The following is a 15,408-nucleotide window of genomic DNA, read 5'->3' as shown; positions in this document are numbered from 1 at the left end:
ACATTGGATTATCACTAATTTTGAACATGAGAAAAAATCTGTATTTTAAAATAAAATCAAACAAATTTTCAGTTTATCTCCAGGGCCCTTCAGGAGGTTGAGCCTCCCGGGTAAATAAGTATCTAATACTAAACACTGCTATTTCACTTTGCTGTTATGACAGTTTTTAACTAAGAGCCTGTCGAGCTCGGGCCCCCTGAAGGCTCGGGCCCCCTGGCGGCCAGGTTTGTTGTAATAATAAGTTTCAAGCCACCTTTAAAAATAAACCCAGACAAAAATGCATTTCATAAAATACTTTTGAATAAAATCTGGTAAATTGTTAGCATTTTTATAAAAGTTTAATTTTTTTGGTCAGGGGCCCCTAGGCCGGAGTAGCTAAATCAAAGCAAATGAACTACTACTACCATCATGCCATTTCTCCGTAGGGGTAGGCAGAGAGAATGAACGGCTACACACATCTATCCTGGCAAACATTCCTAGCTTCTGATATATACATACATATTGTCATACATGCCCTTCGGTTCTGTCTACTTTTGACATGACTGTTCCGGACGCGCAGGCGGAATTGTAAATAATTTACACCGGGTGGGCCGATTGACGGAACCAGGGAGACGGAGCCGCCACCCCCCCCTGTAACGGGTCGGTTACAATGACCAGACTTAAGATTTTGGTTTAACTGATCATGCCATCGTTCTACGTTACCAAACCATCTTAGAGACCCTTTCTTAATCTTATCAATTATACTTGACTCAGATTTTCTACTAAATCTAAATCAAATCAAATGTATTGATAAAATTATGTACATTGTATAAATTAATATTTAATTTGAATTATGTATGGTGTTTTTATTATTCGAATAATAAAAACACTATACATAATTAAAATTAAATATTAATTTTTACAATGTACATAATTTTATCAATACATTGGATATTTTTAAATAAAATAAATATTCACAGTAATCAAACAAAATGCTTTATTATTAAAAAAGTACATGATCTTATTACATCAAATTTATTTACATGTCATTATTTTTTGTGTGTATAATTAATTTAAGGTAGGAACATAAAATTTAATATAAAATCCGGGATTAAAAAGTTTTTTTTATTATTTATACATTCACAGCGTGGTTTTTTGAGAACATTAGTAGCTCCATTTAGTATAAATTAAATACAACAAAATGTTTGTTTTAGTAGTACTTCAAAATAAAGTGATAAAATAATTAGTACGTTGATATCACATAAAGGTTAACATTACACTCTAGGTACACAATAATTTTATGTAAAAACTTATTGAGCTAAAATGTGTAACAAACCTAATAGAAGAAACCATATTTTCACTTTTTTTTGTATTAACGGATTAGTTTCCACTTTTATTATGACCATTTGTTATTTTTTATACTGTAAAATCAGTTATTGTTAGGTTTGACTCAGGGGGAAGAGGTAATTTTTTCTAGGTTATTTTCCAAATACATTTTTACACTTAAATTTTTCATTTATTTATTTACATTAATTTCCTTGGACATGTAACAATATGGAGTGAAAGGTGTGTACAAACTCAGTGCCCTATTAGGTAAAAATAAGGGTAAGGATAATAAATATTATTATGTTATGCATAAAATGTAAATCTGATACACATTTTTAAAAAAAAGTTATCGAATGACATGCTTTAAAGATATAAAGATAAAATACTGCATAAAAATAGGTAGGTGCACAATTAAATGTGTTTGAAAAATTATAACAATTTTAGGGAGAAAATGGAAGTTTACAGCATTTGAATTATGTAAATTATTCTTATTTTATTGCCATTTTTTTTTTTTACTTTGAAAACTTACAATGGAAAATGAAACACATCAATTTCACCATACTCGTTTCCGAGCTGGTGTAGTCTGACGATTAAAGAATTTACAAAATAATTATGTCTACCAGACACCACAAAAAAGGTAGACTGCAATCTTGTGCACCTATTTGGTACTTTAATACTTTTCAGTCTAGTTGAATCAGGACATCCAGTGTGCCATTCGCCATTTGATAAAAATTGATAGTATTGTTAAGAATTTTTCGCTTAGAAAGGGGTGACAAGTTTAAAAGATTTTGTAAAAAGGTAAAAAGAGAATTCCATGCCCATGTAATTAGATAATAAATATAAGTTAAATTTTATGGTATAAATCACAATATTATAATAACATATAGATAAATATATAAGATTATTAAATCTAGATATTGCTAAGAACTTATCGCAAAATATTATACGCCCGGTAGATTGAATAATAAATTCAGTTTTATAGTGATGCCATAGAATTAAGAATAGTCCAGGAGCGTAGAATCATATTTGAATACATCGGACTGTGTCCAATAATCCCCCCACTATGGCCTACTTTCGCCGCGGGCATTCATGATGTCGCCGCGTAATGTTGCTTGATGAAAATAATAATTATATCACAAATGTAAGGTAAAAAAAAAAAAGCAATCTGTTCATTTCTCTAAAACTATTGTGCACGCGGAAACATTGATTGACACAACAGAGTAGATAAGTAAAGGGTCATTTAATAAGAGTAATTGAATTAATGAACTTTGAGCTTAAAATATAAAACAAATTTTATTTTACATAAAACGGATATTTTTATATCATGTTAAATAATATTTGATGTTTTAAAGATAATGGGGTTCAAATGTCCCCCACGGCGTTGTTTAATCCGAGGTCTAATTTTCATTAGATGAGCAAAGAGTAGGGTAAAAAAATTTACTACCCTGGCAACACTAACGAAATTTTCATTTCGTTTCTTCGACAATCTAACAGATGGAAAATTAATTCAATTTTTAAGTAATGCATTTGCTACTTAAACATTCGTTTGCTAATCACACATAAAATGTGATACCATCCTGTTTCTTTAAGATCCTAGCAGTATTTCTACACTTTAAAAGGACACAACACGGCATAGTTGAATTCAAATCAGGAGTTGCGTACTGAGCGACGTCTACAAAGAAACTAATGGGTAAAAATGTAAACCTACTCATTTATGAGTAGTTTAGTAGCCTTTTGCTTAATGTGCGTATGCGGTTTCTGGACTATTCTTAATTTTATGAGTGAGGCATTTTTTTTATCTAACACGTACTGAAAGTGTTCAGCTCTTGGTATAATCAAACACAGCTAAGAATAGTAAAAACAGATAAAAGAAATGTTATTTCTATTGCAAGAAAGGAAAGTAAAAACTTGTTTACTAATTTAAAGAAAAAAATATTTTCTTAGTCATTCTTACAGTCAAAATTATTACGATTATCTCAGAATTTAATTTTCAGAGATATCTCACTGTTGCTTTGGGCTAGCGATATATAGAATAATTGGCGCGTAGGATTATATAAACTGGTCATGGCAAAGAAATTAATGTTGATTACAAGTGAAATCTATTATTCTACATATTTACATAAGGGGCAATAATTTATTGGTAATCTAAACTTAAGTTGCAAAAAATGACCAGTTGATTTTTTTTTTTAATTTGACATCCATAGCAGACTTTTAAACCAATACTTCTAGAGCCAGATAAGGTAAGATAATTTTTTAATGCCAGTGAAGAATAAGTGCTTTTTGAAGTACTGTAGTCTTAGATAAAAATAAAATGGGTTTGTTAGAATAAATTCCAGAGTTTTTGACATCCCATTGGAAGTAAATGTATACTTCACACCAATATTATTTTGCTATACCCAGTATATTTATTTGATTTTACATTTTATAGACGAGGGAACATTTAATAGATTGATCAAAAGAATAAATATCCCACATAATGTAATATTCGGTGATGTTTCTTATCTTAGAGAATCCAGTCGCGTATTTTAGCTGGACAAAAAATTAAAACGCATATAAAAACTCAAAATCCTTAGTCATGAAGTAAGCAATAATATATATAGTAAAATGACTTGCATTAAATTATTTTTGAAGGTCAGAAATTAGAATGATAATATCTCGCTTGGGTAAACATTTTTAGAATAAAATAAAAATAACAATCAAATTGACCCTGCTTTAATTAAGCATGCTGAATTCAAGTGCACAAAAGAAATAGCCTATTATCTACATTTTGTGTCAAATAGGAAAGTTGGCTGATTATTATCTAATGCTAAACCTAAAAGTATTTACAAATTAATGAAGTCTATTTTTACTCATATTTCTGTCATCAGAAAGAATTCATAAATACTGAATAGGTTTATATATTAATTACATTACTTGAAATATTACGACTCGATTCTCCAATATCTGATGATCCGTAATCATTGATGGAAGGAATATTTGACGGATGGCCAGTCAACGGCTTAAGCAAAACGGGCGCAATGTATTTAGTATTGGTTTGAATTTGACCTTCTTGAGGAACAGGTACAGATTTACAGTTGGGAAAAGGACTGAGCATCAAAAACATACCCAAGGTGACCAGTGTGAATAGAATAAGGACGATCGTTCTGCCATCCATTCCCCCACGTAGGCCCGCAAGTGCGGCCATACTGATCTGTAGAAGCAAGACAGAAATTCTAACAAGGCGAACTGCAGTTGCGTGTATCTTTCCTCCATCGACGCCACTCATATCACTGGAACCATATGCAAAATAAAGGTTGTGCTTGTCACCAAAATGTTTCAGCATTAAATAAACCATCCCGAATGGCGTGATAAGTGGACAAGCTACACTGTAAACGGTAGTTATGGTAAAAACTACAAGGGTCCAAGCATAATGTACACCAAAAGGGAATTCATGCAAAATAGCTTTTTGAAGTGACGCTTTTTCAGCTTTCGATTTTATCAAACAAATGTACCAAACGTACATGAAAAGTTCTGGGAAGCGAATGAGTTCTAGTGCTGTACCTATAAAAGCAGAAGTGATGACATAATTGACGAAGAAAGCACCTTTGTCCGGAAGGAACACACATTCCCACCTATAGGTGCTGTTTTCAGGTTGGATAGTCCATTCCAGAAATGCTTGTATACTAGTCAAACCCAGGGAAGGTAATATAAGTGTCATCATTAATAAGAAAATAAATGTTTTCATCATTATAGAATACGTTTGTTGGGAGCGAGTCCAATGGGAGAGCCACTGATCAGAATACGAAACAATTACGGGAAGAAGTGCCGCCATCGTCCAGAGAAGAAGGGTAGGCAAGAATTCAGAAATCAAAGGACTTATTTTTTTTATAACACCGGGTTCAACATTGAAGGCATCGATGGTGTTCACAATGATCGCAGGAGTACTAAGGAAAAATAAAACAATGAATAAAGAAAGATTCACAAAAAATGCTTTAGTGTACCACACACCAGGGTCGATATTTAAGTTCTCCCAAAAGATATCCGTAGGAGCGGGAGCACGATTAAGGAGCCAGTCACGGAAGGAGCTCGGCCTAAACTGCGTTATGATGTGTTCCACTTCCTGATGAGAGGAAACTGTAATGAAAGCTATGCCGAGCGGTTCATACAGTGCCTTGGCCTTCCTTCTTTCGGTCTCCGAAGACAGTCTATGCTCTTCTGTAGAGTAATATTCAATACCGTCGACAGGTTCTCCGCACAATTTAGGCTTGACCGTAATATGTTTCCCAGTTCTTCTCAAATAAACCTCAGAAAACGATTTGGCCTGAGCAGCAACTTCCCGCTTGTTGTCGAGTTTGGTTAACTTCCGTGTATTGTGAGCCAACTGCACATCCAGGATCCCGACTTCGGGAAACAATTGTTTCAAGTATGTTTTAATGGTAACCACATTTCTATCCGGTTTGGAAATGTTTGTTATCATCAAGGTTCTGGTGGCATAATCCGGGGGAGGTTTTCTTCCCGTGCATCTTTTCATCAGTAAAATAGATATTGGCAGATACGAAAATCCAATAATCGCATGTACCCATAGCCAGGACGATGTGGGTTCCAAATTGCTGATAGTTGTATGGCCAAATGTTTTCTTATCTCCTTCTAGCGTGCCGTGAAAGTTTATGGGTAGAATTATAGCGAGAGACACTAATGTTATAAAGCACGTTAGAGTAATAAGATGCCTTTGAAAGGATAGGTAATGCACTGCATCAGGGCCGCATCGCGCCTTGATTTGCTCTCTCGATAGCTTGAAAATTGCCGGAATCCATGAACAGTACTGCGCGTCAATATGTGCCAGGGAATCTACACCGGATTCAGCTTCCGAGGAAACCTCCCCTTCGCAATGATTGTAAAAAAGATGGGTCCATTTGTTAGTTTGATGAACGAGAGCAAGACGTCCGTAATTCCAAGCAGTTCGCCGCAATCCAGCGAACAGCAGCAAAAGACAAAGCCAACTCACAACATTTAAAGTGAGAGTTTCCGGAATGCCTTCGTATACATTAGTAATAATTACCGTTGCGTTGTGTTTCGGATTTGTCATACAGTTGTCTGGATTGGGAGCATAATTCCTACTGTAGAATATGCTGTCAAATGTATCCATTATGGGAATAATAATTATCTTTAGACATGAACGAAAATAATTTTAGGAAATAAAATATTGTATCAGTATTCGCAGATGACACACATAATGACAATCACAGATTACAGATATCTTTAGATAGGAAACTATGGTACTATATCTAAGCACTTTGGGCGTCGATCGCAGCGTTCTCTAGTGTGGCATACAAGAAGCTTTGACGATGGCGCGTAAATTCAAATCACTACGTTGCATCGTATATTGATATTTATTGTACAATATCAATACAAAATTGCTTAATTAAATACAAGTATTAGCACGCAATTTAATTTTTCTGTCCTGTATTTAAAAAAACAATTTTATATTGATATTGCACATTAAATTTATTATGGAATAGGAATACATAAATAAAAATTTAAAAAAACATTTTTAATAGTTTTATTTTACTGTTAAAATAAATCCCTCGATTCTATTAGATGCGTCAGAAAGAATCGAGAAAGAAAACTGACACTCGTAAAATAATATTATATACATGTGTGGTTAGTATATTGGATTATCAAAAATAACAAAATTGTGCAGCATTGTGATCAGCATTGGATCCCTGCTATTCCTGGATGAAAAATATTTTCTTCGTGAAGATTAAGAGACATGGCATCAGCAATCACCATTCTGAAACAAAAGAATATTATTAATGGTGGATAATTTATTTTATTTCACATTGACATTTCTAGGCTGCTGCTTAGGAATAAAACAGGAAGGAAGCATTTATAAGGTTACTAAAGAATAAAATGAAGTGCTAATATGCTAATATTGGATTATCAAAAATAACAATTGAGTATTATTTAAAAATTGTGCAGCATTGTGATCAGTATTGGATCCCTTCTATTCCTGGATGAAAAATATTTTCTTCCTGCACATTAAGATCCATGGCATCAACAATCACCATTCTGAAACAAAAGAACATTATTAATGGTGGATAATTTATTTTATTTCACATTGACATTTCTAGGCTGCTGCTTAGGAATAAAGCAGGAAGGAAGCACTTATAAGCTTATTAAGTAATGAAATGAAGTGCTAATATGGTAGGTAAGAAGAAAAGGGTATGCATGTATCTACTCTATTGTCTGCGCTTCTTATTCTTAAGTCTTTTATTATAACACTTTCTAGCTTGTAATTTGAGAGGATCAACAATGCAAGACTCTAATTTTTTTCGCCCAGTTAATAGAAAGTTAATTTGTTTAAACCAAGAAAAAATATATAATTGCAATACTAAGTTAACAATAAAATCAAAAAGGTGGCCTCTATGTGCTGGACAAGATAAACATGCTGAATTTAATTTAGATAGTACTATTTCCTTCAAACTCGACATAACATGAAACTTATGGCAAATAGTCGGTAAATTATTTTTGCAGTGATTGACAATGGTATTAAAAACTTTATAGATTTTGATTGTTGGGTGGATTAAAGTATTTGGACCACATGCCCTAGAAGTTATTAAACTATGCCCCGGTAACTGTGTTTCAGATTTAAGATCCAGTCTACATTCACAACAAGATCCAAATTTAGATAAAGCCCGTTTTGCCACATAACCAGCTATATATTTACAAACCGCAACATATTGACTACTTTTCTGTCTTGAAGAACTTGTTGGTAAGGAGTGATCATCAACATGAAATTGTTCCTGTACTTCGATGTCCGATGTTAAAAAAAGTTTTAATGAATCTAAAATTTCACCGTCATCATTTTCACAATTTGCTCCAATGGAGTGAGTATGAGATAAGTTTGATATGAGAAGCGACTTAAAAGCATCTATAAAATTTGAACTAGAGGGGTTTATGTTACGTGCACCCTGACTTCTTACCATGCCAAAAAAGTTTTCAATGGGGTCTTGGTTAAGGTTACGTGGAAGCACAAAAGTAAATTTATAACATGTAAGTAATTTATTACTCAAATATGATATTGCTTCCAAAGTTGTAATCCAGTTACGCACTGTAGGTGGTACTGATATTTTTTGGTTTTTGGAATCTACAAATTTTACTGATTTTAAGATGGAAATAGCTTCCTGCCAAAATTTCCAGTGGGGAGATGTTAATCTGACTCCACAACGGTATTTACAAATAATACTATTAGCATTGAGAGAACTGCCATTTAAACTGTCGAAAAGTTTATTTATAAATAAGATAAGATCAGCAGTCTGTGATGCCCCATTGTCAATATCATCCACAGTATCTGCCAAAGATTTCATGGTAGTTCCTACTGTCCTGCTGAATACCTGAGCAGCAACCTTGACCTTCATTTTTCTTAGTTTGTCGGGGAAAATATGACTATCGGTTAATTTGTGCATTTGGAAAAAGTCTTCCCCTCTTGCTTGATCGTATGTGTATGATTGTACAATATGGGACCACTTTGCTATTTTTGATACAGAATTTTGAACAAAATGTACATCTTTTACTAGCATATTATTTCTAAATCCCTTCAAAAGATGTGGCACATCAAACATTTGTACAATTTCATGGCCTTCAATTTCAAACCCGTGAACTCTACATTCAGTACCACCCCGAAGGTACAATTCACGGGTTTCCTGTTTCAGGATATTTATTGCACCAACATTTGAGCTACCTTGGTCACAAATTATTGAAACTAATTCCAAATTGCTACGAAAGATATTTGAGATTATTGATTTTAAGATAACAACCAAATCTGAAGATTTAATGGGTCCTCCTGTAAAAACAAATGCTAATGGTTGTTTCCATTTATTATATAAACCCTGTAGCATAAAAACACAAACGTGATCAGCAAAAGCTGGAGTACGTTTTCCTTCACCCAAGTCTTGGAATCCCTCAATAAAATCTTTATGTTTTTTGTACATTAAATTCTGACTAATTGACATCTCGTCAAACATCAAAGAGCATATTCGAGCTTTAGCAGAAAGATTTTGGGCGACCTCTTCCAAATGTTTATATGCAAATTGGTACCAGGATTAAATGGGATTTTATTTAGCATTGTCATCAATGTTTTTCTGGATGGTAAGGAAAATATGCTTGAAATATATTTATAACTTTTATAGCCCTGCTTCATTAATGACAATGCAAAAACCTTATCGTTAGTTGTATATCTACGGCCCTGTTTTGTCCGTTTCTGAAGCCTCAATTGAGACTTAAAAAAACGGTATGTGATTTTATTTAATTTATTTTTAAAGGATACATGGCGCTCTTTGTTTAATTTGAGTTCCATCTTTCTAATCTTCATCTCCATGTTTCTTCTAGCCTTTTTAAACTGCAAACATTTCTTGTAAAGCTTCCTTTTCCTGGGTGTTAAATTTTGAGATTGGGTTTCATTTACATCCTTCAAGATGTGGTCATATTTTCGTCCTGTAATATAATATTTCATAATGATGCATTAAGGGTCCCAACATCATAATATAATGAATGCCTAACTATTATTGCAAAGAATGATAAAATGTAAAGGGATGCTGTTTGGAAATAAGCAAAAAGAAATACTAGCAGTTGGTTCTAGCAGAAATACTAGCAGTTTGTTAATGAAAGTTCTTGGTTGAAGTTCATTGTATTTTATATCTTTAATAAATTTGAGTAGTATTAGGGTAATTCAACGGATACTAACGTCATAATTGAGTCTTTTTCAATGTGTTTTATCTATATAATGTAAAAAAATATTTATTCTGTATATCTTCTTTAGTTTTTTATTGGCTTTTTTCACTCCTAACTGAGGTGTTCTAGCCAGTGTCAAGTTTGAGATTAACTTATTTAAATATTTACACATGTGTTAGTACTATACATACAAGTTAGCATGTTAGTATTTAATATTACATACATTTTACATAATATAAAACTTATTTACAACTTAATACCATTTATAGCTACATATTTACATAAATTTTTTAATATATTATTATTGGGTGGGAACAAAAGAGTTTAAATAGTAATAGGGAATGGGACGCTGATTTTGGAGAGGTCAGATAGGAACTCAGGATAACATTATATATATTGTGAAGACGACGACTCCCAAAGATTGTACAAATTGCACACTAATGCATCTGTATTCTGTATATCACTGTACATTGAACAACGATTAAGGAAAAATTTCATAAAAACAATAATTCAATTAGGTAATTTTTTTGATTCCCGATAATAAATAATATAAAAATTGCACCACAGCAGGACAAGAGGGCCCATTACAGTGATCAATTACAGAAAAATCATATTATAATTTTGTGTTCTCTCCGGGAATCGAACCCGGAACCTTCCGTGCGTAATTCAAGCGTCTTAACCACTTAATGTTTTTTAACACCTCATGAAGTTTTAATGACGAAAAATTTATGTCGCATTTTCATGGAAACATCCGTTAGCATTATTCATAAACTGCATGAACATGATAGAAACAAAGTATCTGTGGATATTATGTAGAACGAAATCTCTCTGTCCAAGAACCAAGAGAAAATGCATTATTGAATACATGTCATTTGATACTAACTTTTTGGTGTACTCTGCTGAGGTGCACTCGGACCAGAAATATGCAGTGGGCCTGATATGTCATCAGCGTTGATATCTAAAAACATTATTAATTAGTAATATGTGACAATGTGTCAATGAGTCGGACAAGTAACTGTATGTATACATTTTAAGTTCTTTGAAAACACAAACAGCTTTAATATGCCGATTTGCTGGAGAAAATTATGGGTCAGAAATTTGTTTCAACTGAGAGGGTCACTTTCATGGTCATGTCATACGATATATATGTGCTATAAACTTTTTAATAATTAAAAAAGGAACGGCCCACGCTCAGACGATGTAGTCTTGGTCGATCACAAAAACGGCATTTCTCAATTTGCAGAAAATGTATAAAATTAATAGAAAAATGTAAAGATTAAACAACCATAGTGACATTACACATCCCTGTTTCACGCCTTTTGAGATCGCAAACCAAGATGTAAATCTCCCATTAACTCTTACACACGCTGAACTCTCCTGAATTTATATGTATTGTTTATTATTTTTTTCTTTTTAACAAAGAAACAAAGATGTTTCTCTTTTTCTTATATATAAATATGTATGTTTGTAAATTTTTATTACAAAAATAAAAAAAATATTACTACAAACCAGAAATAGGTTGGATGAAAGTCGTACCACTGCAACTGGCAACGCCTTCCGGGAGTGCACAGGGGTGTTCTTCAGTAACAGCTATGCCTACTGTAATTCACAATAAAAATAAAATGAACATCATACCAGATAACATAATGCAAGAACTTCAGGAAAAACCTTGAAAGATCGAGTAAGGCTTGAACGAATACAATTGAAAACACACCATGCCACGACCATAACGACAATATAATAAATGAGATTGTACATGTCTGAAAGAAGGGGTGTAAGGAAATGTGAAAATTATAGAAATACATACCCGAACTCTGTTCACCAAGTAAATAATGAAAACTATTTTCTTTGGATGGTGACTTGTTAAACCCTGTAAAAATAATACAAATTACCAACACCACATTGCAAAAGCACATCCCTAAAATTGTATACACACCATGCCACCCTGGTAATTGTTTGTAAATAATGACCAAATAAAAATGTCGGAAGTTGCAGGAAAAGGCACTACGCCAACTTTGTAGATACATAATAACCCGATTAACCAACTGTAAGACAAATCACAAACACCACATTCCAAAAGCAGACTTGCAATTGTATAGACACAAGACAGATAAACAAGGTGCAATTACAGTGGAAAGCCAACCTGAGTCGTACATATATTTTTCTTGCAGAAATACTAATAACTTTCATTGTAAAATGGGTCCAGATTAATAAAAGTATGCTTTCCCTATGAGTTGTAAAGATTGTCAATAAAAATTTGCAGGGCAGACAAACAGGACAAATAAACGTGCAACATGAGACAAATTCTTGAAATAATTATGTATGAAATATCATGCAATTTACCTGGCAATCCAATGGTAGGCACAGAGCACAATAAAAGCTGGATGTCATTGTATTGGCTAAAGTTGAATGCGTTGAAGTGTTTAATGCACACAAAACAAAGTCGATTAATTTCGTCATCTGATAAATTCATAAATTTGGGACTTTGAACACGATTGATCCATTCTTTAAATAAATGTGGATATCGTTTCGGAAAACGATGTAGTTTTTTCGTAGAATTACAATTCGGTACGCAACAACTCGGCATTTCGAAGAAAAAAGTGTAAAAACACAGAGAGCAGTGTGACAGCGATTTCGAATGGAAACGGATAAATTGGCGGTTCGTCTAGAAGGACGCCGGCCGGCACGGCGTGGCTGGGCACACGCCGCCGACAGTTGCGCCACAAACTGTATTGATTTACTAGCAAGTGGCTTGTGCGGCATCGGAAGAATGACTAGAAAGTCTTGTATTGGCTGAAAACTGCCTGATGACAATGACAGCATCTGTCACAACATACAGTGCTGCCATTTGTAATAATAACTGATTGGAGAAAGAACGAACACGGTTTTAGCTGCTCTTAAAAATGCAATAGTGTGTTTTAAGTTACAAATTACTAACCTAATTCTGTTCTGTCAAAATTTAAAAATCAAGTATTCAACTACTATTTGTAAAAAATATACTGATTGTAAACATTATAACAATATATTTTAGCGAAAATAATGGACGAAGAAGTTTGGCAAGATATTTGTAATATTCCAGCGGATCCTCCAAAAATGAGAAATATATGTCCACAGTGTTCGTAAGTAAAACAACCTTTATATCAACGAGTATCAGTGCTTTATATTCTGCTAATAAAATTTTAATCAGTACCTATATTTATTTACCGACTTTAATTTCAGCCGGCCCAGTGTCGTTTGCTGGTGCTCCGCTCTACCACCGGAGCCATTACACCCTTCGAGTCGTCTCATCTTACTTCAGCATCCCGCAGAAGAACGACGCAGTTTAAGGACAGCACCAATGTTGAATTTGGGTTTAACAGATGGAAAATGTCTCACATTTAAAGGGAAAAAATTTCCACTACCAAAACATGAGTGTTTGGCCGAAATATTGACATCAGCCAATACTATTTTGCTTTACCCGAGTCCAGATTCTGTTGATATCAGAAGCCTCGAACCAGTCGGCAAATGTGCACATAGTTATAATATTGTACTTATTGATGGGACGTGGCCGCAGGCTAAGGCCATTTACGCATCAAGTCCCTTACTTCATAATATTAAACAAATTAAATTAGTTACATTTGAAACTAGCAGTTATATCATCAGAACACAACCGACTGATGGCTGCCTTAGTACGTTAGAAACTGGAGCCGAAGCTTTAGCTTATTTAGAAAATAATAACATTTATAGAGAAGTGTTGGTGCAACCATTACATAGACTTTGTGAATTTCAATTAAACAATGGAGCTGTAACACATCAGTCTAAAGAGTTTCGAATTAAAAATAACACTTATCCTAAACTGATTGGAAAGAGGTTATCGAAACTTTTAAAATCCACAGAAATAAATGAAATATCAACAGAATGAGAGGTAAAATTTAATACAGTATAGCCTCTGTAATCTGAACCTCCAGTAATCCGAACCATAGGATCGGGTGAAGGGTGAGGATACCCTAACCCTTCACATTCATTTGAAAGAACTAAAGCTCTCTCCAAAAGCCTCATTGTTACTCAATAATCCTCCTCAACATACAAACTGTAATAGATGGACAAATTAATTACAGCCATGTTTCTTCCTACAAACTAAACTGCACTCGTGCAGCCCATAGATCCAAAAGGTTATTCAGGCGGTGAAAATTTCATATTGCAAAAAACTTATTTTGAAAATTGTTGGTGAAGAAGATAGCATCATATTAATTTATTTACTTACAGTTTATTACACATTTTTTGAGGCTTAAGTCCCAACTCTATGCGACAAAAAGTCCTGTGTCGAGTTGGGACGAATCTATCCTTGAAAAAAACTATTTATGTTATGTAGTGTACGATTTGACAGAATGTTGAGAGAAAGCTACTCCTAATCTAATTAAAAATTGTAACAGAAAGTTTGGCCAACACGGATTGAGTTCAGAAAGGATATGGATGTGGATTCCGATTCTGAGATATGAAGATATTTACCATTGATGCATCACTCAATTTAGTAGATTATATAAAGGATCCAGAAGTTCAAGCATGGGTTACCGGAATGGATACGAAGAAAAGTTCTGAGATAATGAATGGACTGATGATGAAATTGTTAAGAATGCATTGAGAGAAAATTATAGCATTATACAAGAACAAGAACACCTAACACGGTCGAAAATAAAGATGCTATTTCTAGTTTTAACACTTGTTTAGAGTTAGCAGGCGAAACAATGTGGAACCCGAGTAGATTATGGTTTTGCGCCAATTGCGTGATAAAGCATATCAGGATGATGCAGGAGGTACTTCATCAGAAAAAAAATCCAGATTTAACAAATATCAAGAACATTATTATAATATACCTACAATGCCTTATATCACGTGTATATCACTGTTGAATAAAAAAATCTTATTGATGAACAATATGCAAAAAGTGTGTTTTATTTCATTTGTGAAACCGAACACTCAGTTTTTAATTAATATGTATCTTTTTTTGGGTGATCCCGTGTATGTTGGATTCGTTCTGACATTTCAGCTACCATTGCAGGAGCCATCTTCAGGGTAAACTGTGTGCTTAATAGAAAAAAAATGTGTTTATGTACTAGTAATTTGTACCATGTCGCAATCGGCAGTAGGCATATTCCATATCATTTTTGTAGTGTGTAGTTCCGGAAACCATGTTGAGTTTAATTTCAGCCTGCCGTTTTTGTTTATGTTAGTTGGGGAGTTTGTGTATTTCAATTGCCTCATTAATTATGCGTGCACTGTAATTTCTAGATTTATGCAAAATCTTTGGTTTGAAAGGTTTTAATGTATGAATTGTTCCGCTATTGCAGATTTTTCAGGGTGCCTTAGTTTACACGCTCTTTGATGTTTGGTTTTTTATTGTTTGGATTATAGAGA

The 15,408-nt window shown here is 33.6% G+C and overlaps 3 protein-coding genes across 6 annotated transcripts; 1 reads left to right on the top strand and 2 right to left on the bottom strand.

The window, feature by feature from the left end:
* Positions 1-952: 952 nt before the first annotated feature.
* On the bottom strand, positions 953-6,526 carry Tmem63 (transmembrane protein 63). The gene has a single exon (XM_088228330.1). It carries the CDS (start codon positions 6,428-6,430, stop codon positions 4,199-4,201), a length of 2,232 nt encoding a protein of 743 aa, XP_088084456.1. The 5' UTR covers positions 6,431-6,526; the 3' UTR covers positions 953-4,198.
* A 302-nt stretch (positions 6,527-6,828) lies between these two features.
* Positions 6,829-12,823, bottom strand: LOC148280459 (uncharacterized). 4 transcript variants are annotated; one of them, XM_088228331.1, is made up of 6 exons: positions 12,358-12,822; positions 11,822-11,884; positions 11,524-11,613; positions 10,898-10,972; positions 9,611-9,777; positions 6,829-7,353 (listed from the first exon to the last, which is right to left on the bottom strand). In XM_088228331.1, the coding sequence occupies exons 1-6, from the start codon at positions 12,599-12,601 to the stop codon at positions 7,339-7,341; spliced, it is 654 nt and encodes a 217-aa protein (XP_088084457.1). In that variant the 5' UTR covers positions 12,602-12,822; the 3' UTR covers positions 6,829-7,338. The 4 variants fall into 4 exon arrangements, 1 of the variants encoding a protein (XP_088084457.1); XR_015822598.1 differs by lacking the exon at positions 11,822-11,884 and having other exon boundaries at positions 12,358-12,823; XR_015822597.1 differs by lacking the exons at positions 6,829-7,353; positions 11,822-11,884 and having other exon boundaries at positions 8,702-9,777; positions 12,358-12,823.
* Positions 12,824-12,882: 59 nt separating this feature from the next.
* Dtwd2 (DTW domain containing 2) lies at positions 12,883-14,938 on the top strand. Its single transcript, XM_088228345.1, has 2 exons — positions 12,883-13,133; positions 13,234-14,938. The coding sequence occupies exons 1-2, from the start codon at positions 13,054-13,056 to the stop codon at positions 13,913-13,915; spliced, it is 762 nt and encodes a 253-aa protein (XP_088084471.1). The 5' UTR covers positions 12,883-13,053; the 3' UTR covers positions 13,916-14,938.
* The last annotated feature ends 470 nt before the right edge of the window (positions 14,939-15,408 follow it).

Source organism: Micrasema longulum, unplaced genomic scaffold (assembly GCF_059751315.1).
Source record: "Micrasema longulum isolate JH-2025_06_02 unplaced genomic scaffold, ASM5975131v1 h1tg000578l, whole genome shotgun sequence".
Lineage (NCBI taxonomy): Eukaryota > Metazoa > Arthropoda > Insecta > Trichoptera > Brachycentridae > Micrasema > Micrasema longulum.
Note: the sequence above shows the minus strand (reverse complement) of the source record. Positions and strands in the feature narration are given on the sequence as shown.

Excerpts from the sequence above, each read along its gene's own strand:
- Tmem63 (XM_088228330.1), bottom strand. The coding sequence starts at position 6,430 with ATGGATACATTTGACAGCATATTCTACAGTAGGAATTATGCTCCCAAT.
- LOC148280459 (XM_088228331.1), bottom strand. The coding sequence starts at position 12,601 with ATGCCGAGTTGTTGCGTACCGAATTGTAATTCTACGAAAAAACTACAT. Across the intron at positions 11,885-12,357 it reads GCCTACCATTGGATTGCCAG|GGTTTAACAAGTCACCATCC; the intron begins GTAAATTGCATG and ends TTATTTTTACAG. Across the intron at positions 10,973-11,523 it reads TTTCATCCAACCTATTTCTG|ATATCAACGCTGATGACATA; the intron begins GTTTGTAGTAAT and ends TAATGTTTTTAG.
- Dtwd2 (XM_088228345.1), top strand. The coding sequence starts at position 13,054 with ATGGACGAAGAAGTTTGGCAAGATATTTGTAATATTCCAGCGGATCCT. Across the intron at positions 13,134-13,233 it reads AATATATGTCCACAGTGTTC|CCGGCCCAGTGTCGTTTGCT; the intron begins GTAAGTAAAACA and ends CTTTAATTTCAG.